This window comes from Python bivittatus, unplaced genomic scaffold, assembly GCF_059951505.1.
Source record: "Python bivittatus isolate LINGU-HERP-01145 unplaced genomic scaffold, Pbiv_v1 ctg000180_np1212, whole genome shotgun sequence".
Classification (NCBI taxonomy): Eukaryota; Metazoa; Chordata; class Lepidosauria; order Squamata; family Pythonidae; genus Python; species Python bivittatus.
Genome location: NW_028277047.1, coordinates 3,664,655 through 3,691,318, shown reverse-complemented (window position 1 = coordinate 3,691,318; position 26,664 = coordinate 3,664,655). Strand labels below are relative to the sequence as shown.

At 46.8% G+C, this 26,664-nt stretch overlaps 2 protein-coding genes across 3 annotated transcripts; both read left to right on the top strand.

Annotated features, from left to right (window-relative positions):
* The first annotated feature begins 941 nt into the window (after window positions 1-941).
* UFC1 (ubiquitin-fold modifier conjugating enzyme 1) lies at window positions 942-4,684 on the top strand. Its single transcript, XM_007426130.4, has 6 exons — window positions 942-1,100; window positions 1,941-2,008; window positions 2,221-2,284; window positions 3,079-3,155; window positions 3,259-3,349; window positions 4,464-4,684. The coding sequence occupies exons 1-6, from the start codon at window positions 978-980 to the stop codon at window positions 4,533-4,535; spliced, it is 495 nt and encodes a 164-aa protein (XP_007426192.1). The 5' UTR covers window positions 942-977; the 3' UTR covers window positions 4,536-4,684.
* Window positions 4,685-7,899: 3,215 nt separating this feature from the next.
* USP21 (ubiquitin specific peptidase 21) lies at window positions 7,900-25,761 on the top strand. 2 transcript variants are annotated; one of them, XM_007426129.4, is made up of 14 exons: window positions 7,900-8,095; window positions 11,912-12,005; window positions 12,189-13,002; window positions 16,520-16,579; window positions 17,697-17,820; window positions 18,454-18,565; window positions 19,745-19,882; window positions 20,470-20,534; window positions 20,954-21,057; window positions 22,493-22,579; window positions 23,139-23,217; window positions 23,820-23,927; window positions 24,203-24,317; window positions 25,098-25,761. In XM_007426129.4, exons 1-14 carry the CDS (start codon window positions 7,900-7,902, stop codon window positions 25,186-25,188), a joined length of 2,187 nt encoding a protein of 728 aa, XP_007426191.2. In that variant the 3' UTR covers window positions 25,189-25,761. The 2 variants fall into 2 exon arrangements, with proteins under 2 accessions (XP_007426191.2, XP_087993443.1); XM_088137317.1 differs by lacking the exon at window positions 11,912-12,005 and having other exon boundaries at window positions 8,029-8,095.
* The last annotated feature ends 903 nt before the right edge of the window (window positions 25,762-26,664 follow it).

The following is a 26,664-nucleotide window of genomic DNA, read 5'->3' as shown; positions in this document are numbered from 1 at the left end:
TAGCCCAGTGCTTTAACCACTACCCCAAACTGGCTCTCATGTCTATGCCTATGTATATTATAATATAATGGTCAGATAAGTTAAAACCTCAAATTCTTATTTGGGTAGTCCTGGATCTCAGGATCAAACTGAGATCCAGGACTACCCAAATAAGAATTTGAGGTTTTAATTCATTTTTAATTTATGGGCCTTTGCTGACACCCTTCTCAGTGCAAAAGATAGTCTGGATCAATGGCAAGAAAATCCCACTGCTGCGCTAAAACGGTTCAGTCATAACTCATAGAGGAGACTTCAGAATGTTATGACAGTTAATCTTGAAAGCAGAAATGCACAATGTAGGTACCAGGAGCAGCTTCCCAAAAGCTTTGAAATGAGGTTGCTCTTGACCACTGTTTTTCAAACTTGGCCACTTTAAGATGGGTGGACTTCAACTCCCAGAATTCCCCAGCCAGCATGCTGGCTGGGGAATTCTGGGAGTTGAAGTCCACCCATCTTAAAGTGGCCAAGTTTGAACAACACTGATCTAGATCAACTTTATGCAATGTGCAAACAAATAAACAAACATTAAACTATCTTCTCTTGCATATCACACTGGTTTTCTAACTAAGCCACAATTGGTTGGGTCCACTAAACCACAAATCAGAGTTTGCAAATGATGAGGTCCATCCCACACTCCCAAAAGCAAACAAACCAGGTTACGGCTTAGCACGATGCGCAATTTGTATCCCCTCCCATAACGAAGCCCTCTAACCACACTACATTCCTCTCATTCATGAGCCGTTGCAGCATAAAACTTCCGCCAGCAGTTAGCATGGCGGCTCCAGCTCTTTCACCCGCCCCGTTAATCTTTTCGTACTTCCTCATCGATTTCCGGTTCAGCGGCCTTCGCCCTTGACAATGATGGCTGCTGTTTCTGCTCGGCGCCTACGCTATGAAGCCACTTCCGGTTTAGCCTTCCTCTTTCTCCCTTAATAAAGATGGCAGACGAGGCAACACGGCGGGTAGTGGCGGCGTTGCCGCTGCTGAAAACGAACGCGGGGCCGCGGGATCGGGAGCTGTGGGTCCAGCGGCTGAAGGAGGAGTACCAAGCGCTCATTAAGGTCCGTGCTTTGTCTACCGACGGGAGGCAAGGCCTTATTCCCGAGGCGAACGTGGCTTTTCTACCTGGTCCCTTCGCTTACGGTGGCTCCCGAGGGTCAATTTAAGCCAGGGCGCGAGGGTACTGTACTTCTGTTCCCTTCCCTTGCGAGTTAATGGTCGTGGGGAAGACGATCGTGGGAGGCAGCAGCCTTAAACCTAAGCTGGAGTTGCAAAATCCGAGATAGTGAAACCTTATAAACAAGGGCTCTCAGTTTCCCTCATCTTTATTTTCTTACATTTGAAAGCCAAAGGGTTAACAAGAAAACTGATGTTCATGAACCTTCACACATTTCCCTCATCTCTGTTAAGTTGAAAGGCTTTAGGCAGACATCCGGTCTCCTTAAGTGTCGAGGCCATAAAGATATGGGTGTAAGTGACCCCAATCTGCATTCTAGGAAACAATAAAATTCAGAAGATCAGAGGGGGTGCCCCCAACTCTGACTAGTAACCAATATAGGTCATCAGGAAGATAGGTTTCCCCCAATAATAAGGAGGATCCAAAACTTATGCCAATTTCAGCCAATCATTTGTTAATTTCTATAACTCTTTGTAAGAAACAAAGTCTTCTTTGGGTGTGATCAGGGTTCTTCTCTGTCTTAAGGGGAGACCCCAGCTGACTCTATGGGCAAGCTTTCAATAAAACTTTAAAATCTCAGCTGGTATTTTCGGGTCTGATCTTCTGCAGGACTGAATCTGAATTGAGGAGAGTCAAAAACTCTCAAATTTAGCTAACAATAAGACCTTGTCTGCAGAAGGCATCCCTTGTCGCTTTGTAAAAGGTCTCTGTTCCCTTTCCATAGTACGTGGAAAACAACAAGAATGCGGACAATGATTGGTTCAGGCTGGAATCCAACAAGGAAGGTACCAGGTGAGTGAGAAAAAGAGAGAGACCAGACTTCTTGAGTGACACATGGGGCATCTGTTGACGCTTCCAGATCCAGTGCTTGGCATTGCTCAGGATGGAGCAATGACCGGTTCTGACATCCAGAGGTCTCCCTTTGCTTTCTTAAAAAATAATGTGGGTGGCATATATAAAAACGGTGGTTTATCACTCGTTCCCCCTTTTTTCTCTCTCTCTAGGTGGTCTGGAAAGTGCTGGTACATTCACAACCTCTTGAAGTATGAATTTGCTGTTGAGTTTGAGGTGAGTTTTGCCCAAAGTATGATTTGAAGCTTTCATATTCCTTCCGCCCACTCCACTACTTTTCTTAATTAATTTGGATTCCTGGTCTCTCCTTCTCCAACCCAAATAAGATGGTTGATTATCCTTCATAAGGAAAAAAGAATGGGAATCTTGGACTAAGAGTTACTCCTCCCTGCAACCTTTATAAGTTAAACCACAATATATTTATTTGTTGGTCTGTTTGTTTAACATAGTCTAGTTTTGTAATTCATGTCTATAAAAGACGAAGAGGTTTGCAAGATGCTGAAACACCCCCTTTGCTGGTTCCTTGCAGCCCTGTTTAGCTTTCTCTGTAGATCCGGCTGCACCTTGGGAATATTTGCTGGGAAATCTTGGGTGCTAGCAACATCTATTCAGCTGAGAGATGGAATTCTCTGCAGGCTGAATGCTGGCTTGTTATACTACCTTGTTTTATCTGAATAGGGAAATCATAGCTTCATCTCAGTTCATGAATCAGGTCTGATTTTTTTTTCCTTTCATTGCAACTTCAACTAAAAAGTTTTTGGAACCAAAATGTGCTGGCCGATTATTCCTTTGAGAAGTTTGCTTAGATTCTCTTCTGTTTTGTAAACTCTCCAAAGACAGGCTGATGCATTTCCAGCTTTTTTCCCCCCTCCAACAGTGGGAATTGGATCATGGGGTTTTTCTTTCTTTCTGATCAAGTGTGTATGCGGTGGGAATGTGAAATCTGAATTGGCTCATGGTGAGAATTTTTTTCTAGGAATTACCTGCCACTTATTCCCTTCCTTTTGCAGATTCCAGTCACATATCCATCGACAGCACCAGAAATTGCTATTCCAGAACTGGATGGCAAAACAGCCAAAATGTACAGGTTAGATGTCCTTAAAATTTAGTCACTTGATCTGATGCTGACAGTGTCTCTTATGTTCTGTCAATTATATTCCCTAAATCTGGTCTCTCTTTTTTTCTTATAGGGGAGGCAAAATATGCCTTACGGACCATTTCAAGCCCTTGTGGGCTAGGAACGTACCAAAATTTGGGCTAGCCCACTTGATGGCCTTGGGGGTGAGTTTCTGGCATGTCAGGGGAGACCTGGCCTGAAGGAGGAGAATTTCAAAAGTGGGAAGGAAGGAACCGAGTTTAGGGCAGGAGCCACAGTGACAGATTTGAGTGAACAAGCAATGGTTCTTGCACATATTTAAGATTTCTGTGTAACGATTCCCAGCAGCTATTGCACGGGCAGGCTATGATTCTGGTTAGCATATTCTTCTCAGTCTCCAACACGTATGCAATGATTGGGGCTACGTTATTTGCCATGAAGGCAGGAGGGCCATGAAATCTCTGCTTCTCCTTTTTTTAGAACAATCCCTCAGAATGCAATCGTCATACCACTTTGAGAGTGCCAATATTTGGTTGAATAGTTTGGGGGGGGGGAATTTTACCTTGCACATTTTTCTATAGCATGTTTTCTGCCGAATAATTTTCAAGCCTATCTTTCCTTCCTTCCTTCCTTCCTTCCTTCCTTCCTTCCTTCCTTCCTTCCTTCCTTCCTTCCTTCCTTCCTTCCTTCCTTCCTTCCTTCCTTCCCTCCCTCCTCCCTCCTCCCTCCCTCCCTCCCTCCCTCCCTCCCTCCCTCCCTCCCTCCCTCCCTCCCTCCTTCCTTCCTTCCTTCCTTCCTTCCTTCCTTCCTTCCTTCCTTCCTTCCTTCCTTCCTTCCTTCCTTCCTTCCTTCCTTCCTTCCTTCCTTCCTTCCTAAATTTGTCACCACCCATCTCATTAAAAAGTAACTCTGGATGGTTTACAGAGAAGATAAAATCAATTAAAATACAATATAAAAGCAGTCTTAAATATTCAATAAATTCCAAGAATTGATGGTAATTGGCGGGTAGGTCAGGGAGTGTCATCAGGGTGCCAGCCACCCCCAGGATTGATTAGAACTCTTATTGCCCCACGCAAGCTGGCAGAGCCTGGCCTTTAGTCCTTTCTGGAAAGCCAGAAGGGTAGGGGCCCGCCACACCTCTGGATAGAAACTCGCCCTGCCTGACCAAACCACATTCTGATTTAACTGAATGGTCTAGTTCACCCAACATGCTAAGACAAGGACCGAGTTCCATAACAGGCTGAATTTGAAACTACTTACGTTGTACAAACTCAACTTGTGGCTTCCTTTGTCTTCCAGCTGGGACCTTGGCTGGCTGTAGAAATTCCTGACCTGATATCAAAGGGGCTGATTGAACACAAAGAAAAATGAAGCTCCTGTGCCAGTTGTTCTCCTAGGCCCCAGCGGTAACCCCAGATCCATCATATTGACTGTCATATACTTCTGTGTCTAATTTCTTCCTGTGGATTGCTAGCCAGTCTGTGCATTGTGTGTCTCTAATAAAACCAACACAAAAAGAATCTTGCCCTTCTCTAGCAATTACTTGCAGATCACCTAGACCAATATAACCCAGTGTATTTATTTAGGAGAAGTACTTTCATGCCTCTTTTTAAAGAGTCAGAGAACAACACCAATTTACATGCTGTTTTTTAAACTCCCAAAGTTGTTTACAGGGATATTGAAAGCGTACAGTACAAACAGCTTAAAACAGGACCAGGTGGATTGACGTCTGCAAGAAGACGTGCCAAGGTTTTCTTCCAAATTATGCAATAAAATATCATTCTCGGGCTGCGTGAAGCTGTTGAGGCAAGGAACGGTTGGGAGTGGATAGATGGCAGAAGCGATTTGTGCAAAACAGCTGTGACCTCGTTTCTGATTTGAAAATAGATTCTTTAGCATGTGCTCAGAGCAACTCTATTCTTAATTCCTCTTTTTTTTGTTTCTCAACCTAGTTTTAATTTTATTTGTGGCATCCATTGGTGGATTTCAGGAGTTTTGATTGTTTTAAAAATTGCATTTACCTGAAAGGAAGGCATAAGGTTCCCCCCCTCCAAAAAATGTAATGGGTGGGTCATATTTAACTTGCTGAGAACATAGTAAACAGTGAGTTCTCCCTACTGTTTTATGAAGGGGATTGTCTTAAATTCAGGTTTCTCTCCTTTGGGGAAATATTGATTGTTCAAGGTTGAAATCTTCTTATTCAAGGTATTGGGTACCAGTTTATGGTTTATCAATTATAGCTGATGGCTTAGCATGTACATGTTTATTGATTATTCAGTAAACCATGGTTCAATAGGATGGGGAAACCTGATTGTTTTTTGGTGTGAGGGGCGTGCCTTGCAATTTATATCTGGGTAGGCTTTAAGTACATTTGGGACTGTCCTTTTCCAGGAAGATGACACGAAACAGCTTAAGACAGGCAATGTGAGAATGGAGGTAAATGGATTTCTGGAAGCTGATCTGTTTACCATCTGCTGAAAGATGGGTTTCCTTTTGCTGGAAGGAGGAGCAAAGGGTCCAGAAGCATTGAATTGCAGGACCGTGAGAAGAATGCATGAATTTCTATCACTGGAAAGTTTGGAATGTAGCTTCAATCATTCAGGATAGTTTTGGAGCAAGGCCCAGAAGATCCTGCAACAAATGATTTGCAGGGCAGCAGAGATCACTGGATAAAAGGGGGAGAAGCGTTTTCATCCAGCCGAACCTACAGTTTTGCCCCAAATTTGGTGAGTTCAGCCTTTCCATCCAAAGCACGTTTGGACTCCTTGGTTGGGTATCCTTCATGCCGTTGGGAAGAACTGCTTGCCCTCTAAAAATCTCTAAAATCAGGAATAGAGGTCAGCGGTCCTACGGGAGTCATCTCTGCTTCATTTATTCGGCTGGGGGGTTGTGTAAAAACTAGACTTGGGACATTTAGGAGCAAGGGAGCCTCAAGATACCAAGCTCTTAATTTCTACTGGCCCTACTCAACGTGATCCGTGACCTCAGAGACTTTGGAAATAAGTTCAGCAATATCTGGAGGACTATAGGTTCTTTCCCCATGGACTAGTCATCTCTTCTAGATTAATGTACAGTGGCTATATACTGAATTTAGGACTTTCTGCAGGCCAAGTGTTTTTTCGCTGGGCTAAAGGCTTTTTCTGTTCTGCATTTGTCTGTCATCTTCCAAAAGGCAGGCTCTGCTTCCGTAAAAAAAATCCCTTGTCTCTCTGAATTCAGTTGGATTCATTCCCAGGTTTTGTATCGCAGCACAGCCTTAATGGTAACCTTGTGTGAGATGGGCGGCTATACAAATATGAATGAATGAATGAATGAATGAATGAATCAATCAATCAATCAATCAGTCAATCAATCAATCAATCAATCAATCAATCAATCCCTCTTTGCATGTAGGCAGCATGGAGCAGGCAGGGCTGCCGCGTTGCCCTAAATTGTAGTACGATTTGCTTATTTCCTTTTCCTTTTTTAGTAATATTTTTAAATTGATGTTTTATGTATTTATATATATTTATGGTTTTAATGTTTTGTGTGAGTCGCCCAGAGTTCCCCCATTGGGAGGAGATGGGCGGGGGAGAAATGTAATAAATAAAATCAATCAATCAATTTACATGCTGGCTGATTCCGCGAACCAAAGTTAAGGGACGTGTGTCCGAATGCAGCGCGAGCGCCCAGCCCCAGAGTTGCCTGCGAAACGCTCAAAGCCAAGGGGGTTTTGCAATGTGTCCAGGTGGTCAGGGTGTGACTCAGGACTCTGATATGGTTATTGGGGAGTAAATCCCATTAAGGAGAAAGAGATTTGGTAATTGTGGAGCCAACGTAAGGTGCAACTCGGAGTGAATTGCTCTTAAGTTGAAGCAGAGAGACATAAAATCCCAGTGTTTCAGTGTATTGCAGGGTTTCTCAACCTTGGCAACTTTAAGACGGGTGGCCGTCTTACGTGCAATACACGTAAAGAAGACTCGAAGCATCGGGGGGCGATTCGTGCCGAAAATGGGCTTGCAAAATAGAGCCTCCCTGGTCAGAGGCTGTATACCTGACTGTCGAATAGTGGAGAAGGCTGGGAGGGGGGAACATTCCCAGCTTGAAGAGTGTCAGAAAGGGGATGAGTGGTTTTGTGGTTTTTTAAATCAGATCCGCACCTGGGAAGCGGGGGGTGGGGGACAATGGGGGGGCAGGAAAAAGCATGGGAGGCGTCTCCTGTGTCCTGGAACCCCCTGCAGTGTATTGCAGGGTTTCTCAACCTTGGCAACTTTAAGACGGGTGGCCTTCAACTCCCAGAATTCCCCAGCCGTCTTAAAGTTGCCAAGGTTGAGAAACCCTGGGGTATTGAGACTCTCTGTAGCTGGAGCCCTGCAGGACTAAAACTCCCAGAATTCCTGGGTAGTTTGACAGGGAATTCTGGGAATTACATGACTGTACAGTGTTTTCCCCTGATTTGTGTCCTAATGGGTTAATCTTGAAGGCAACCAAATGTCCCATTCTTTATTTTTGGTGCAGCAGATTAATAGGAATGTTTTATTGATAAATAAAGGAATCCTACGAGGAATCCCATTGGAGAAAGGCTAGTTAATACATTATAAGCAACTTTTAAAAACGCGACTGCCTCTTTAAATTCCCGGAAAGCGGCTCCTGTTGCCACGGCAACGGAAGACGAGCGTGGCCCATGCTGGGCGGAGGAGAACAGAAGCAGCTATGACGTTTCAGAAACAGGCAAGCGAAAAGAGAGGAGCTGCGCATGCGCCACTCTCGAACGCCGGCTCCCCTTGCGCCGGCGCGCGCGGGATTCGGCGAGCTCGTGACGACGCCTGCGCAGACGGCCTTCGCGAAGCCGACTGTGGTCCGGGCAACTCAAGGCGCGGGGCGGGAGGGAGAGGAGGAACAAATATGGCGGCCGGAGCGGCGGGAGTCGTTGCCATGGCGTCGCGCCGGCGGTGAGGCCCGCATACTTGACCGCCTTCGCGGCTGCAAGGCTTATTTGAGGGGTGCGGGGAGAGCAGAGGGGGCATCGGGGCCGCTTATGGGGCCGCGGCGAGCGGCCCACCAAGTGGGGGTCCCGAGAGCACCGTTCAAGCCAAGGTGCCGCGGCGCTGTGGGGATGCGGAGAGGCCTGTCGAGGGCGGGAGGGGGGAGGGCGCCGCCTATACATTATATAGGTGTCACACTGGGGGGGAGGGGGTGTGGAGAGCGAGGGGGGCATTATTATGTAACCTGCAGGCGGCGGGGGGAGAGGCGGGTGAGTCTCGGCTGCAGGGGAAGGGCTCCTGGGGGGGTGGGCGCCCGGATTCCTCGGGGGGGCCACCCATGGGACCCCCCTGCGCTGTGTAGAAGATGGGGTGGGGTCTCCGTCACCGCAGGAGGCGCCTCCTCCCTCGTCACGGAGCCAGGGGGACCCTCGAGACCCTCCCCCAACCTGTCAGAGGCGGAGGACTACAACTCCCATCGTCGCCGCAGGCTTTGGAACCTGTCTGTGAGCCAGAGAGATGGGGGTGGTAGTCTCTAGCGCAAGGAGCTGGGGAGCGCCAGGTTGGGGAAGGGCGGTTGGGAAAGGGGGTCGGGCGCAAGACCCTGACAGCAAGGGGGGAAATCGTTTCCTCATATCGGTTCCCCCCAAGGGATGGTTCACAGGTTTACAGGACTATGATTCCCATCATCCCGTAGCTGAGGTGGCTTTCCAGCGTTTCTGGAGGGCGCCAGTTGCAGAAGTCAGCTCTGCAGGGTAGGCTGGTTGCTGAAAGAGCCGGCAAGTTGGGTCTGTACCAGGGATTGGAGAAATGAATGGCAGAAAATAGATTGACCAGGGATTCAGGAGACAAAATCGTGGAAGAGGACTATGCTTCAGGGGCCACGACTGCCCAGAGAAGTTTCCATGTACAGTTGCAGTCTACCACTGAGTATCAAGGGACAGCCCTAAGTAGATGCCTTTTACAGGCACCTAGCACAAGGCTTTTCCAATCAGGGGGTTGTACCTTTGTGTGAAGTTGATGTGAGAGGTCAAGATTAAGCTTAGTTCATTTGCATTTCAGTACAGTATTGCATCCCAGCTCAGCTTAATGTAGGATAGGCTCAAGCAACAGGGCCTAAATGGATGGAAAGTTTTCTGGATGAGCTGTAACTGAAATTCACCAGAATAAAACGCTGGTGAGCCCCTGGGATGCATAAGGGATAATGCGAGAGGATAATAATAATGGTCTTTGTGAACACAAATAAGATTCCCTCCTTCCTTCCTTCCTTCCTTCCTTCCTTCCTCCCTCCCTCCCTCCCTTCTTTCCTTTCTTCCCCTGCCCTTCCCTTCCAATTCTCCCTCCCTCTGCTTGCCCTTCCTTCCTTCCTTCCTTCCTTCCTTCCTTCCTTCCTTCCTTCCTTCCTTCCTTCCTTCCTTCCTTCCTTCCTTCCTTCCTTCCTTCCTTCCTTCCTTCCTTCCTTCCTTCCTTCCCTGTCTCTCTCTTTTCCTCCCGCCCACCCCAAAAAGCCTCCCCTCCATTTGTCCCTTTTTAGATGCTGGGAACTACAATTCCTATTATTGCCAGCCACATTGACCGTAGTAGTTCAACATACCCGCAACCCCCACAGGAAAGTGCTCCCCTGTACTTAGTACTTCAGTAAGAGCATGTAAAGTTGAAAATTTAAAACAAAACCTCTCTGTGCTAATTGTCTCTTACCCTCAATATTCCTCATCTCTGCATTAAGAATATTAGTAAGCAGCATTTGAGCAGTTCTCTGGGCAGCTCTGTTGTCCATCTGGGGAGTTTACAGTTAGATCTGATCACTTAGATTCAAATTTTGATTAACAGAGAGAGTGATTTAGATTGCAATTGATTCCTCTTCTCCTTTTCCTTCCTGGCTCTGTTCAGTGTATTTTTCAGGAAAGAAGGTCTTTTAACTGGCATAATTTGTCGCAATATTGATTGCTGATTGTGTGGTTTCCTGTCCAGCGTGCCTCTATGGCTGCTACTGCAAATTAAGTCTCTTTTTAAGAAGCAGTAGAGCCATCCTGAAGGATAGATCTAATGACAGTTATTGGCACTGAAGCTAAAAATAGCATCTCTCTGCTGATTTCTAGAGAAGGGGCTTATTATCTACTGCCTATATTCTTTGAAGAGCATGTCTCCTGCTAGAACTCTGTCATGGACTAAATGTGTATTTGATATAAGCCAACCCAAATTTTGCATTTTCCCATTTTTGCAATATAGATAACTCTCACCCACTGCTCAGTAGGGAAATTGCTTGATTTTAAAAATGCAGTGAGCAGATTTTTAAAAAAATAATTCTAGAAAGACTATTAGGATTTTTTACTTCAATTAATTTACACGTGCATTTTTCCCTATGATGAGAATGAAGCATAAATGTCTGTCCCACATTAAATTATAGAATTGAGCCCTTTTGTATGACTTCTTTTTGATTCACTTTGGTGCTCCCTTTGATATAAAAATATACAAAGTATGTTATAGCCCTAAAACAGAAGATTGAGGGACAAATGTGCTGTACTGAACAAAATAACTAAAACTCAGTGTTATATCCAGCCTCAGCTGTGCTTATCGTGAAACTGAAATGGATAGGAATTGAGTTCATTGTGACTAAAACAATCCCATAATCTCAGTGGGTCTTTTTAGATTTTTCTCAGCTGGCCAAGCAAGAAAACTGCCATTGAAGCCATTATGAAAGAATTCCAGTGGCTGATTTGTATCAGATAAGAGCCTTCTTTACAGTGAAATCAAATTCTTTTGCCCCTTTCTCTCACCCGCACGGGCTAGAAATCACTCTTTGGGGCAACACTGATGGTTTACTCCTATCTTGTGTTTTGGTAACAGCCTGATCCAGGACCCGGTTGATTTGTTGTGATTGCACAGAACTTGCTGCCACAAGTATTCCTTAAAAATTTGGTTCCAGATGCAAAGTATAATATCCTGATGGTTCAGGGACTGCCATGCATACTGATCCTGCAGTAGATATATTAACGCAAGGCACAAGCAGCAGTTCTCCTGTAGGCAGTGGCATAGCAAAAAGGATGAAAATGTGAGAAGATTCCTGTTAGGGTAAACCAAAGGAACCTGTAGACCAGCTTTGGGCTTCACACAGTTGCCATCCAGATGTCTCTGAGCAGCTCAAGAAAGTCATGTTTCTCTCCAAATACCCTCCAGCAGCGGGTATTCAGAAATTTAGCTATCAGAGATACCACCTATTCTGTAAACTATGAATCTGTCAAATCTCTCTACCTCCTCCTGTTTTATTGTCACATTCAGAGCATTGTTTCATCAGTTCAGGCCCTCATCATGTGCGAAGTACCAGCCTAGAAAGTTTTTACAGTGCGTATGGCTGTTTGTGAGAAGCCTTCACTGTCATCATCGTAGCTAGAACTCTGGAGAAGCTACCTTAAGATATAACTCAGTTTTCTCTTAGGAAATGGATGACTCCGGAGGAGTCTATCTGTCAGCCCCTTGAGGCAGGCCAGGTCAGGAAACAGACTCTGCAAGTTTGACCGGAGTTACACTTTGTTGATATAGCCTATAGTAACAAAATCTGGAAAGCCTGCCTGCACTTTCTCTTTCTCCCTCTTACACCCCAGTGAGTTAGGGTGGAGCTGATCTGAGCTTCTTCTAATGTGCTGTGCGTTTCCCCGGGCTTAAAGCACGTGTCTGTTTTTGTAACCATCTCTCTGCGTAGTTCCCCGAAGGTCGTCTCTGTGGCTCTCTGTGGTATCTGTGAGCCAAGAGCCCTGTACGAGCCCTGCATCCTCTTCTGTTTTGCAGGCCAACAGCAAAGGGGAACCCTCGTGCAGTCAGCCACCTCTGTGAGGTGTGAACAAGGGGCCAGCGGGGTTGAGAGACTCTCGGCTTGTGAGAGGTGTGTATTGTGTTGCTGGGAATTAATTTCACAGCCTTAGCTTCTTGACCTTGACTGAGTATCCGTGTTCCGGGATATCTTTGTGAAATTAGAATCAGGGACGCCTCAAGAAGCTGTGCGCTGTGCTCTTAATCTTTGTATCAAGAGTGACTGTGGCCCTCTCTTCTTTCCGTTCCGCTTTAGGGCTCTCCACATCCTTCTCTCCACAATGCCCCAAGCTTCCGAACATCGCATGAGCCGGGCTCGAGAACAAGCCGTCATCACCTCCCAGCCGAAAGCCACCAACAAGCTTCCCAACGGGCCACGGGCCCCGAGCCAAGAGCACCGTGGCTGCTGCCCCTCTTCCACCCTCTCCAATGGGCTCTCCGCAACATCGAAACTCCGCCCTTTGCCACCCAGACCAAGCAACCTGGATGACAGGAGCAAGAAACTGGAGCTGGAGCGAGGCAGGACCTCCAAGCGCGGCGATATGCCCCGGGGCTCTGCTTCCCGCCGGGGACCCGTCAAAGCAGATCATGCTCTCAGAGTACCCAGCTGCCCACAGGCCAGCCCAGTCTCTGGCAGCACCTCCTTCACCATGCCTCCCGGGGTTTTCCTCGGCGGGCCGGACTCTGAGTGCCGGCAAAGCAACCTCCTCCGCTCCAAGTCTATCAGCATCGGGGACTTAAGCCATTCCGGCAGCCACGCCGAAGAGCAACTAAGCACGGTGCTGAACCGGCTCGCTCTCCGGGACCGCAGCCCCTCTTGCAGTCACAAGCTCGGCCTGGGCGCCCTGGCCTTGAAGAGGAGTTCTTCCCTCCGGAGGGTCAACGTGACCTCCGGCCTGGACGGGAGGCCCACTGCCCCGCTCTTGTCCGTTCGCACAGAAGGTTACCTGAGGACTTGCACCATAGACCCACAGGCCACAGAGTACGCTCGTTCCCAAGACCTCTTGGTGTCCACGAGCCCGCCTCAGAGCAAGACCCCTGTTCTGAGCAGGCTGGAAGAGAAGGCAACTGTAAGGGATTATTAAGCATAATACTTGCAGAACCCGGCTATGACTGTTGCAGAGGGGTGGGCGATGTGCAGTTCCTGGCTGCCAGAACATTTGAAAAATTACTTCGGGGCAGCCAGGAGCTATGGTGGCCAAACTAGTGGAGGATGGCAATACGAGAGGGGATGGGGTTGATATTCTGTCTGGTTTTCCTGTTTTGGTGGGAGTCTTCCCTTTCCTAGGTGTACGAACATGCCATTTTTGATATTGCTTCCCAGCCAAAAATCAGTGAGAAATTGCCAATTTCAGTAACAATCTCAGGAGGCTCTCTAGGGCTGCAGAAAATGTGTTTGAGAGCCCTGAAGTCAGGGCAACTTCATATTTAATAACTCTCCCAGTCCCCGCCCCCCTTTTTTTTGGTGCCTTCAAGTCAATGTTGACTCCTAGCAACTGCCTGGACAAGTCCCTGCAGTTTTCTTGACAAAGTGGTTTGCCGTTGCCTCTTTCCTAGGGCTAAGAGAGAGGGACTGGCCCAAGATCACCCAACTGGCTTCATTTTTTACGACTTTTTTTGTTGCAGTCATTAAGTGAATCACACAGTCGTTAAGTGAATCTAGCTTCCCCCATTGACCTTGCTTGTTGGAAGCCCCCAGGGAAGGTCGCAAATGGCAATCCCGTGACTCTGGGATGCTGCAACCGTTGTAAATACATGCTGGTTGCCAAGTGCCTGAATTCTGATCATGTGACCACGGGATTGCTGCGACGGCTGTAAATGCAAGGACCGATTCTAAGTCACTTTTTTCATGCTGTCGTAACTCTAAATGATTGTAAGTTGAGGACTACCTGTACCTTTAAACACTGAGTGTAGGAGACAGGCATCTGGAGAGAGTAATTGCTTTTATGACTTCTCAGCAGCATTGGGTCGGCTGTTGTAGAGCACAGAATAGACTCTTGGTCACATCTAAGACGGCTCTGTTGCAATTATTGATGTAATTAGCTTCAGCAAGTTTTAACTGTTTTGTTCATCTTCCCAGAGACATATACCCACAAAAGATCTTGATCATTTTAATGCTGGAGGAGAGAAAGGGCAGTGTTCTCCACTTGGTGGACTTCAGCTCCTGAAACATCTAGCTTGCTGACTTTGCCCCATGACCAGCCCCATGGGCCAACAGGTGTGAAAGTCACCATGCTAGGCGTGGCTCTCTGTAGCAGATTGTCGTCTGCATCGTCCCACCCCATTCTTTGTGTTTGACTTTCTCTCTTGCTGGGTTGATGCTTGTGTGCTGAAGATCCGGGGAGCATTTGCGAAAATATCTGACCGTAGGAAGGAACCTCAGCGCTGTTGCATTTCTAAGCTTCCTTATGTTTGTTTATTTTTTATTCATTTATTTATTTAGTCGATAGCGGCCCTATTCAGAACAGATCTTAGTTGCACGAGCAGATGATCCAAACCCAGGTTATGGAATTGTTCCTTTTTCTTCTGGAGACGCTCCTGGCAGCCTCTGATTTTTGAAGCACAAGACAGATTTGGGGAAGGGAGGAAGGGAAGGTATCGTTGCTAATAACATAACAAAAAATACATTGTTTCCATAGAAACATGCATGGAACAGCATGCATAAGATATTGCAAATGTCTCCCCCAAATCTTCTTTTTACATGCAGACTCAGTCTTTTCCGGGGGGCAGGGTTGCTAAGAGAAGTTGCATTCTCAAATGTCTCCCCCCCCGCCTCCTGTGTTGTGCATCTGTTACTTGTTTACCCTCTTTTGGGGCATCTGATAGGAGTTAGGGTGTCCTATTTTTACTGTGTTGTGTATCCATGATCCCCACTGAAAACCTTGTCTCCCAAGTGATTCCCTCCCCCCCCCCCATTTATGAGTCCAGTGCTGGCAAAAGGTGTAACCACTAATTAATTCCCCCAGGGGGGAATTTCTTTTACAGTTTCTTGTGTATCTGTACAGCCTTCTGCATTGGGTGCAGGTGCCCGTGGGGGCAGAGGGAATGTTTCTTCGGCCCTTCTCACCGAGTTGGGCAACTGGCAGTAGCCGCTCAAGATTCAAAGGCACTTTAGGCCCTTTGCAGCTCGCCCAGGAACGTGCTAGTCGTTGCCATCACCTTCTTGGTGTTTGTGATGGTTTATTTTTATTTTTTGTTTTTGGCTCCGTGGTCCTCTCAACAGTGGCGGTTCCCTAAAGTAGCGCGCTCTGCTAATTAATCCCATTGCGATGAGCCTCCAGAAGAGCCAAGAATAGCTGGGAGAAATGGGTTTGGCTAATGAGCTGATGGCTTATAGAGACGGGTGGGAGGGTCCAGCAGCCCTTTTCCACTCGGCGCTGATCAGGGCGAGGCGTGCCACCTTTGGCCACCTTCTGGGATCAGACGGGGAGCTATGCCGGAGGTCCAGGGGGCAACCTTGGTGGAACTGCCCCAGAAATTGCATCGCACCCTGTGCTCCAAGCACAGGCTTAATGGCAGAGGGGCAGACATCTCCGAGTCAGTGGTCCATACAGCAGTGATGGGGCTCCTGCTGATGACCAGCAAGGTAACAACATGAATCTCAGTTTCTGCCACCGGCCAGAAAATTGGCGCCTGGTTGCAGAGCAGGGAAGAGAATACGGTCCTCCTCGGGTGAGTCCCCTTCATAAGTGCCTCGGTTAGCCCGAACAGAACACCGAATGAGGCACCTGCCTTCGTTGATCGTGGTAGTCTCTCTGGCTACTTCTTCCACACTTCTAGCTATTCCCTATATGGGAGAACAGCTGCTCTGTGGTGCCTAAACTATTTTGTAGTGGAAGGAGCAGTGTCAGACCACCAGCCCTGAAGTGAGATTCAGTCGAATCAGTTTGGGTATGTGTTGCCTGGGGATTGTTTTCACTGGTCAAGTGGCCTTCCAAATTTGTCAGAGTCTAGTTGGCTGGGAAATTCTTAACAAACTGAACACTTAAAAGTTGCCCGCATTTGGACCGAGCAAAAGGTTAGGTTTAAACGGTGCAGGGGCTTTCGTGTCCGCAGTTTCACATGGTGGCTCATTGGTCCTGGCTTTCAAACTAGGCTCGAACTGTTTTCCAAACTCCATTTAGGATTAAAACACAATGTTGTTCAAGTTAAGGGGCAATAGGAGAATTCGGTTGTGACAGTGGGCTGTTTGAAATCGCCAAAACTTTTAAAGCTGCAGGGTACTCCTTTGAAGCTGCTGGAATTTGCTCAGTGTCATCTGCTTGAGATGGCTAGGAGGGAAGCTGCATCTGGTCAGCTCAGGGACGTGGGTTTTATTTATCTGAGGCAGCATCAGCGGTGGCCGAGAGAGGGACAATCAAGGGGCTGGCGAGGTGTCCCTCCTAGAGTGCGACGTAAGGCATTTTTCAGCAATTTGGTAAAGGCAGCTATGTTCACCTGGCTTGGACTGTTCTATTTGTGTATTCATAAATATGAATGTAGTTCACGTAATATGGTATGGGGACATGGACCAAGCTAACCCTATTATACAAGCTGTCACAACAAGCCTGTCATCCGTTCGGCTTCTCTCGTTTTTGTTTCCTCCAGACACATCACACTCTCCTGCTGGGCTCCGGGCACATAGGTCTCCGCAACCTTGGCAACACGGTAAGCAGAGGATGTCATGGGTCTCCCCCTCCCCCCCCCTCCCCAGTTTGCCACACGGAGATAACTTTGCCACAAAGGTTTCTTAAGTGTCTGGGGATAGGTAAGGTTTTGCTTTTGTGGGACATCTTAATGTGGCTGAAGTTGGAAGAGTCAGTGCATAGGGTTGAAAAGTGCTTGTTCTACATTTGTGCATTGATGCCCATTGCAGTATAGCATCCTCAGATAATTTGGCTTTTGTGTGTTCCCTAATGTCACTGCCTCCACCTGAGTGGGACCGCGACTCCCAGAACTCTCCGCCAAAGCCCATGCTGGCTGGTAAATTGGGAAGTAGCAGCCCCAATGCATCTGGGCATTGTGAGGTTGGGGACCCTGATTGCTACCATCTTCCTCCCCTCCATAAGCCTGCTGTCTCTCCCATATCTTGGATATTTCCAAAGCCCTCTAGTCAGAGCTAGAATAGCGGCTTCCAACTTTGCACTGCACGCAGGATCAATGTGGTTGCCCCCTGAGTCTGAAAAAACTTACACTATTCAAATGACGGTGCTTTGCTGAAATGTCCCCCACCCAGCCCTCTTTTAAGCATTACGTCTGTATGCTTAAGTATTCTTCTGTATTACTTCTGTATTCTGACTGTCAGAGCTCTTTGGCCTCAACCTTCCTTCCAAGCCTTCTAGTAAAAGAATGATGAAAACATCCTTTTTCTCTGAAGCATGTGTTGTTGTCAAAATGTGGGGCTGTAAATGCTGGTATCAGCTTCCTGCTAAGAGCCACCTAGAGTCTCAAGGGTAGGTGGCCTAGAAGTATGGGCAAATAACTCCATCTCCCTCAGCTCCCCTTCCTGTTCATCTTCTGCTGATTTATTTACGCATGGAATAAAGGAGAAACGAACCCCAATAAGCCTCCCTGATGAATTGGCCCATCCTGGCTTTCACACTCAAGCCTTGGGTCCTTTCTCCTTTTCAAGATGGCAGCCTTAAGCAGAGGAAAGGGAGTGCGAGAGGGTTAGGCTTGGGGCGCCAACTAGCTGTTAAAGGTCACGGTTCATTGGATTTTTCGGGCACTCCCCTGGCCTGACGGGCTGCAGTGGGACCTCACCTTGCCTCTGCCTCCCTCCCAGTGCTTCATGAACGCGGTGTTGCAGTGCCTGAGTAGCACCAAGCCCTTGCGGGACTACTGCCTCCGTCGAGAATTTCGGCAGGAGCAACCCTGCACGCTCCGGACCCAGCAGGAGTTGACAGAAGGTAAAAAGGGTGTGGCAGAAGGAAGGTTCCTTCCTGCCCTGTTTCTCTCCCTTGTAGGTAGAGGAGGTGACCTAACCAGATTGGTGCAGAGAGCCAGAGAGCTAAATTGGTCTCCGGGGGAGTTTAATCCAAGTCTCGTTGGCCACGATTATACAAGCATCTTGGCCTTAAGCAAAGGGTTGCATAATTAGAGGGCTTTAATGCCAGGGCAATCCTGTCCTCCGCTCACCTGTGGGCTGTTTTTAGCCTCGGGTTGCAAATTAAGATATGTCGCTCAACAAAGGGCTTAAGGGAGGCACATCAAAACAGCCAAGCTTGTAACTTCCAGTGGTGCACGGGAGAGGATCCCTGAATCCGTGCTTCTGCAAGTGGGGTTGATGCTGTTGGAAGTCCACATGGGAAGGAAACAATGATGTGATATATAGGTGATACATAGGCCATCTCAGCTGTCGGAAGGTGGAAGGAGCCCTCTTGAAATAGAATATTGTTTTTAACATTCTCTTGCCTGTTGTCTGTCAAGCTAGAAAAGCGGTTGCTGTGGGCTTTTGCACAAGCTGCTGATTGCTGGAATGAGGAGGAGGGAAAACTGACCTGGGGGTGTGTCCCCTCGTTTGGGGTCTCTTTCCTTTCCAGCCTTTGCAGACGTCATCGCCACTTTGTGGCACCCCGATTCCACCGAGGCCACCAACCCCAGCCGCTTCAAAGCCGTCTTTCAGAAATACGTTCCATCTTTTACAGGATACAGGTGAGGGAAGCCCTAACCTCCAAGGTGCATTCTGGCTGCTTTATTTGAACACCATCCAGGCGTCCTTTCGGACACAAAATAGGGCCAAATGCCCTCGCCTTCCCCTCCAAACAAAGGCTGGGTTCAGAGCAAAGGGTTGAACTTTTGTTCAATACACACGCAGTTGGATTATTTAGCAAATTAGGGTTTCTTTGCAGCAAAGGTGATGTTGAGCTTCTGCTATCTACAGTGGTATAGACTGTTGCACAAGTTGGTCTAAGACGCTGGTAAGCCCAGCGATACAGAAGAGAGAGGTGGGAGTTTCTGCCTTGGATGTTCAGAGATGAAAAAATGCCAGGAACCATTGCAAGGCATTTTCAATCCCACCTAACACAGATCAATATTTGAAATACCACAACATTGTAAAGGCCACGGAGCTCTTTTTCCTAACCTGGCCCCTTCCAGATCAGAAGGACTGGATTTCCACAATCCTGGAACATCATAACCAGTCATCCATCCATCCATCCATCCATCCATCCATCCATCCATCCATCCATCCATCCATCCATCCATCCATCCATCCATAGCACACTGTGAGGGCCCAGAGTTGGGAAAAGCAGTTGCACAATAAGTAACAGAAGTTTAACCCAGCCTGGGTGCCCTCCTGAGGTGGGAAGTCAACTCCCAGACTGCTCAGCACTTGATGTTCTGGCTGGGGAATTCTGGGAGCTGAAGTGCATCGAAGTGGAAGGTGCTGAGCTTCGAGAAGGGTGGGTGAGGATAGGTGAACCTGGTTGATTGTGATGTTTTCAGGAAACAAGGTTCAATCATAGCTTAGCCCTGTTGGCCAGAGATAGTTGTATAACAGCCAACCTGTTTCTTCCAGAGCGGGGAGGGCTCTCTAGTAGCAGAAGTTACAAGTTTCTTATTACAAACCTGTAGTCCAGTGTTTCTCCACCTTGGTGGCTTGAAGATGGGTGGACTTCAACTCCAAGAATTCCCCAGCCAGCATGGCTGGCTGGGGAATTCTGGGAGTTGGAAACACTGCTGTAGTCTATTAGAGGCCAGGTCTTGTATGCCCTAGCTGTGAAATTTCTGTAAAGAAAGGATTGAAGATCAAATGGTTTTGTCCCGGTGCATGTTGTCATCTCACGTCTTGGACGAGAAGCCAGCTTATTCTGTGCCCCCCTTTCTCTCTAGCCAGCAAGACGCTCAAGAGTTTTTGAAGTTCCTCATGGATCGGCTGCACGTGGAGATTAATCGGAAGGGACGTAGGACTCCTTGCATCCTCTCAGATGCCAAGTGGCCCTCGGTGCTAGAGGAATCCGAAATTCTGAGGTGAGCGTGGGCCAGAAACGGGATATCGAATTGCGAACTGAACGGAAGCAGCTTTTTTTCAGTCTGCCGGTTGGCGTTGTCGCCACCCTGTGACTTGTTCCCTCTGGCACAGATTTCACGATGTTTTACAAATGTGGAGGATTTTTTTCCCCCTTTTTTAATTTGAACCCTTCAGATATTGTTTACTGTTTGATTTATAGGTAAATGCTTTGATTTTTTATAATGTTTTTCCTGTTTTCCTTGTGGGTTATTCATGAGGTGTTTTTTTTTTTAACTTTTTGACTTTGTTTCTGGTTTTTTTTGCAGTTAGCTGGCTTTCTTTTTCCTTTTTGCATTATTGTGTATTTTTTAAACGTGTCCTAAAATAAATGAATTTCTTTAAAAATAAACACTTATTTGTGGCCATGTTCTTTTTGTTCTCTTCTGCTCTTCAAAACTTGAATGTCAAGGAGGCAACCTGTTAGACTCCCTTTATGCATTGTGCATATGCATTGATGATCCTAAATAACAACTCCATTTTGGCCCCTTCCTTCTTCTCAATGTAGATCTCCTCTTTTTTCTTTCTTGGGTTTCTGTTCTCCTTCCAGTGACGATGAGCAAGCCAACCAGATGTGGAAACGTTACTTGGAAAGAGAAGACAGCAAGATAGTAGGTCAGTAGACACTTTCTCCAAAGCTCTTTGTCTCTGGAGCCCGCATATTTTTAATCCTTTGCTGCCTTTCACTTCCAAGAACTGAAAAAAAGAAAACGATTGAGTGCACGTTAGGAAAACCTGGTGTAAAAAGGTGCCTTTTCTGAGCTAGACTTCAGGCAATGTTGCAATGCAAGTAACAGCCTAGAATGACCCCTTGGTCAGGGGGAGAGGGAACCCACATAATTTACACCCATAGGTCAGTTTGGTACAGATGCAGGTGTCAGGACATCACAGGATCAGGGTGGGAGACGGATACCATTGCTTCAGGTCTACCGAGCAAAATGTTTTGCTCCAAAGTCAAATGCTGCTTCCACACTGACTCTTGCAGTAACAGAACCACGCTTCCCCCCTTCTCTCTCCCTCCTTCTTTCTCCCAGACCTCTTTGTTGGCCAGCTGAAGAGCTGTCTCAAGTGTCAAGCGTGCGGCTATCGGTCAACCACATTTGAAGTTTTCTGTGACCTTTCCCTGCCTATCCCAAAGGTCAGTCCCCAAGAGATCGTGCAGGACAGAAACTGCTTTATGCTATCGTGCTGCTGATCCATTCAGCCCAGAATTTTGATCATTGGTGGGGAAGGGGAGGATCTTGTAGAGGACATCTCACCACCCCCAGGTTTTATTGCCCAGTTTTTGTTGGCTTGTTAAACAGTTTTTGATAAATGGGAACGCAAGCTGCTCAGAACATGGGTTTTCTTTCTGACAGCGGGAGGTGGAGAATCTGGTGCGAAGGATTGGTTTGAGCTACAAAAAGTTGAAGGGAGAGGCACTGGAGTGGGGAATAGCCTTGCATCTTTCCTCTCTCTGTTTTTTGTTCTGATTTTTTTATGAGCAATTAATTTTGCAGACTAATTAATCGCTTGTTGCTCCCGGAGGGATAGGCCCTTGCCAAATATGTAAGTAGCATAGAAACAATGCAGAATCGTGTCCTGGAAACAGCAGTTGCCATTCAGCTTTTGAGCTGGAGTGGGGGGGGGGGTTGTGCAGCTGATGAGAGGCTGAACTGAATCTTTGTGGGAGAATTTTTTCACCCAGTTTTGGGAGCTTATAGGTGTGAAGGAAATACACCTTTGGGTGAAAGAAGCAAGGTTTTAGAGGCCTCGGATGAATGGGATCACCTTAAAATTGAAATGTAAAGGGATGTGCAGCACCCTTGAAGCTGGTGGGAACTAGGCTGGTTGTAAAAAGCCTCATCACAAACATTCCCATGTACCAAGTCTTGAAGGAGGACGTGTTCTTCCTGGCATTTGGCACCTTGAAGGAATAGTTTCTTCTTCTCTGTGACGCTATTGTCTTCCTTGTAGATAGTAGCTAACAGAGGGACAGAAAGTAATTTGAGAAGTATTGCTTATTTAGATAGGCCTGCATCTTCATAGGAATATGTATGTGTATACATTCTTTTTCCCTTCCCCTTGTAGAAGTGGATAAATATCAGGGTATCCATTTTGCCTGTAGGGGAGTGTCTCCTACTAACCCTTGGTGGGTCCCCTCCAGTGCGCACTGTCTAACACTGCCGTGAAGCCTTGTTTATTTTGCATTTGAATCCTGCGTTTTGATTCCATATAGGCACGGCAGTGAGGTTGGGCGTTGTTAGTAGCGGAGATGGCAGTTCTGCAGAGCAGTGGTGGTGATAGCTAGAATTCAGGTTCATATCCCTCTGTATCCTTCAAGCTCCCTGTGGTCTTGGGCCCATCATGCTCTCTCTAGCTGGCCTATCTCGGAGAGTCTTCATGAGAATAAAATGGGAGAAGGCAAGAACTGTGTATGCCATTTTGAACTTTTGGGGAAAAGATGGGATACAAATGCGATTATTAACAATATACAACTCTGTGCTAATTTGTACAAGCTGTATTTGAGCTTTGCTCTGGGAAATGGCGAGATAGAAGATATTTTCAATCAAATCCTTGTTTGGATTTCACAGAAGGGATTCGCTGGTGGGAAGGTCTCTCTCCTTGACTGTTTCAGCCTTTTCACCAAAGAAGAGGAACTGGATTCTGAAAATGCACCGGTAAACTTTTTCCCCTATTAATCAAGGATTCCTTCTTCCCGGTGCTCCTGTGTGCCGAGGAAATTTCAACCCATGAGATTAGGAATGTAGTTCTAAGTCATACTGGCTTGCTTTGATTGCAATATTTGGTTTTAGTCAGTACTTAAGATCATTGTGAATACGGGGTGAAATTGGTAAATGGTGAGGTGGAGGAAGGAGAGGCTGCACCAGCAATACATAAGGAGGTGGAGGAAGGAGAGGCTGCACCAGCAATACATAAGGAGGTGGAGGAAGGAGAGGCTGCACCAGCAATACATAAGGAGGTGGAGGAAGGAGAGGCTGCACCAGCAATACATAAGGAGGTGGAGGAAGGAGAGGCTGCACCAGCAATACATAAGGAGGTGGAGGAAGGAGAGGCTGCACCAGCAATACATAAGGAGGTGGAGGAAGGAGAGGTTGCACCAGCAATACATAGCAAATGGCAAAGGGAGGAACCGAAGTGGGCAAATCTCAGTCTTAGTAATTATTTGTACAAAGTTTGCACCAAGCCAAACTCGCTCTTTTCTCTCTCTTGGCATAGGTATGTGACAAATGCCGACAGAGGACCCGAAGCACCAAGAAGCTGACCATCCAGCGCTTTCCTCGCATCCTTGTGCTACGTATCCTTTTCACATTTGCTTCTCCATTGCTCCTGGTTCTTTTGGGGAGAAGTACAAGATCACGAGGGAGAAGATGTGAAGGGTTGGAGGGTTGTAGTTGCTGGCGAAAGTCTCCTGGCACAGATGGGAGGTTGTCCTAAGTCCCTGTGAATTAGAACGTGAGTAATCTTTAAATATCATTCCATAGAGGAACCGACGCTCTTAAGAAAAGTATACATCTCCTATTATTCCTATTTAGTAGAATTGGCTTTTTTGATTTGCTTCTAGATACAAACCCATCTAAAGGCTTAGGCATTGAATTCCTTTTTAGTAGAAACATCTGTGTTGTATTGACCTGAGACCAAGCCAGTGCCTACAAGATCTTTGTAATAGAAGTGATCTTCCAGGGCAGTGTTTTGGAGAGAACTGGAGTGGCACTGATTTTCCTATCTCTGTGTTTTCTTCAGACTTTTGTTCCTTCTCGTGTTCTCTTTTTAAAATAACAGACCTATAAGCATGGCTTAAGCAGCAGTCAGGCCTGAGTTGGGTCTGCCTTTGTGCATCACCTGGATAAAACCAACATTTACAAAGCCGTGAGGGTTCCTTAACCCCTGTGGTCTCAGATCTCAATCGGTTTTCCACCACCCGCTATTCCATTAAGAAATGTTCTGTATATGTGGATTTCCCCCTCCAGCAGCTCAGCCTGAAGGAGTTTGCCAGCGAAAAGGCTGGTAAGTTGTGCCCTGAGTTGGGGGCATTCCCTTCTGGGTATCTTCTGAGACTCAGATTGTCAACATCAGTGAGGATTTTAATTTTAACCCCAATCCAAGAAGTCAGCTTTTTAAAAAAAGTGTGTTCATTTGAGACACATCTGATTCCTAACAGGAAGGATGATCTCATAAAGTAGCATCAAATTTGTTTTTAAAGACTGTCTTTAAGGATCCAGGAAGCAGAGGCGGCTCGTGGGTATTAGTATATATTACACACCGTTTTCTCTCTTTTGAAGGCACCCCCGTGTACAACCTCTACGCCCTGTGCAATCACTCCGGTAGCGTCCATTATGGTCATTACACAGCCTTCTGTAAGGATCAGTCTGGCTGGCGGGTGTTTAATGATTCCCGGTAAGCAAGTCACAGCGTGGGCATTTAAACGGCGCACGTATCACCTTTGGTGAACGTTTATTCTTTTTTTTATTTATTTATTAAAGCAATTTATACAGCCGCCCAACTTATGGGGACTCTGGGAGGCTTACAGAAATAAAAACACCAGATACAAAACCTATTGCACCTGCCTCCCCAGCCCCCTGGTGACAACCACAGATTTACACTAGCCATTTGTTGGGCTCCGTATCAACCCGGGATGCCCAGGCCGGCTGGCAAAAGCAGATCTCCTCAGCGATCCGTAAAGAAACCCCAAACGCTAAAATAGAGGAACATCCAGTTACGCAGTATTTAGCGGTAGCATCAGAGCATATTAACGGTGGGATGGGGGGGAACCTCCGTTTTTTTAAGTATCTGCTAAAGAGGAACAGCCTCAGCTTGTAGCCTTGACAATGTGCCTATTCCACCATTGTGGTAGAAGACTGGATGGGCACATTCAGATGGTAGGCTGAGCCACATCTGGACATGATCGCCACGGTCGTGTCAGACTTCTACTTTAAGGTGGAATTCCCACCCTGGATTAGCCTCTACAGGTTCAAGATGATTATGACTTAATAAGAAGAACAGGATTAATAACAAATGTGCTGCCGTGGCATTCAGGGAGGTATTTCTCATCAAGCTAAAAAATACTCAGCGTGTGACCACAGCGGGCCCGTTTCATGCATCTGGAAGCAATGTTCTCATGTGATTTCCTTCCTTCCTCTCTCTTCCCCCCACCCCATTTCTCCCTCTTTCTGGCAGGGTGTCACCCATCAGTGAGAACCAGGTCTCATCAAGCGAAGGTTACGTTCTTTTCTACGAGCTGGAGGACTTGCACTGGAAGAAACAGTAAAAAGTATTGATTTGCAGCCCTTCGACCTTCGGCCCCTCTTACCTCAGAGACTGGCGCTTGGGTCTTTTAACATTAAAAGAAAAGAAGGGGAAATAAGAAACACGGCAAAAGAAAAAAAAATAATAAAATCAACAAACAATTACCGCGTGGGGTTTGTTTCTCAAGAGGCACCCGAGCTGATTCTCCACCTCTTTCCTACCTCTTTATCCAGGCTTATTTTTAAATTTTATTTTATTTTTGCCTCTGTGGGGTTTTCCTGCTGCTAAATTCCCCAGAATTTTAAGGCAAGATGGGGGAGAAACATGGATCGCATAGGAACGTGGGGATTGTGGGTTGAAGCCTCAGAGGGCGATACAGCACGTAATGCGAAGCAGCGTTTTCCTTCTCCACCCATCTATTTTGCCCTCCCTCCCTCCTTTCCCTATGCCCCCCAACCCTCAGGGCCAAAATAAGGTGGGCTATTAACACCCCATCCCCCCAGTCCGAGACTGGGGGTATCATTCTTGGTTTTAACAACTTTCTACATAATGAAGGGTTTGTTGTACATAGATGATCAAGAGAAAAATGAAGAGACTGAAACTTTTTGTGAATAAATTTATTTAACAAAAAAAAAATGGCCTTGGCTCTGTTTGGGGGAGGGATGGGAAGTTGGGCTTTCGAAGGGGGTCCTGAGTTGTGGGGAACATGCCTGCCTGAATCCCTGGAGGATTTTGGACCATCTGAGTTTAACTGATCCAATATTTGAGGCTTACTAAGAACTTCCTAACCTTGGTGGGTGGAGTCATCCTCGCCAGATGTGATCATAGATGTGATCGTTTTGCTCCCCCAAAAACTGATCAGATGAAACATACTGTGTAGGTGGAAGTTCCATTAAACAGTTGTGTCTTGAGAGCCACTGAGAATTGCCGTCTTCTGTGAATTGGTAGATCCCCTTTTCAAGCCATCTAGAGCTGAACTGTCTGAAAACTCAGTTTCTTTTCTTCTGGATGAAAGTGGCAGAGAGAGAGAGACATTCAGAGAACAGAAATGCTGGCAGTATGATGTGGCAGGGTTCAATGTCTTGATTTAAGGTCCGTTGCTGCATCTTAACTAAGTTAACGTAACTTAATTAGGCTAAAAGACAAAGTGTGTGTGTCAGGGGGGTTCCTGGGCAACTCTCTATTCTGAATAGCCCAAGCAACCAGCTGGAATTGTCTCGGTGGGGCCTAGTTAGTACAAGAGCTTGCTCAGGATGAAGAACCTCCAGCAACAGATGCAGTCTATCAGCCCCCTGAGCTCCCTAGCGTATTTATAAAAACTATCTTTCGCTGACTGGGGACAGCGGGTGTTTCATTGGAGACTCTTCTGAGCTCAGATATACTTGGAGAGAAGACACTGGGACGAATGCGCTTAATAAATGTATGATGCTTTATTCTGAGCCGTACAACAGCCCTGCAGAGTTGTGCAGTTACATCTTCGAGGACTTTACCTGCCCAG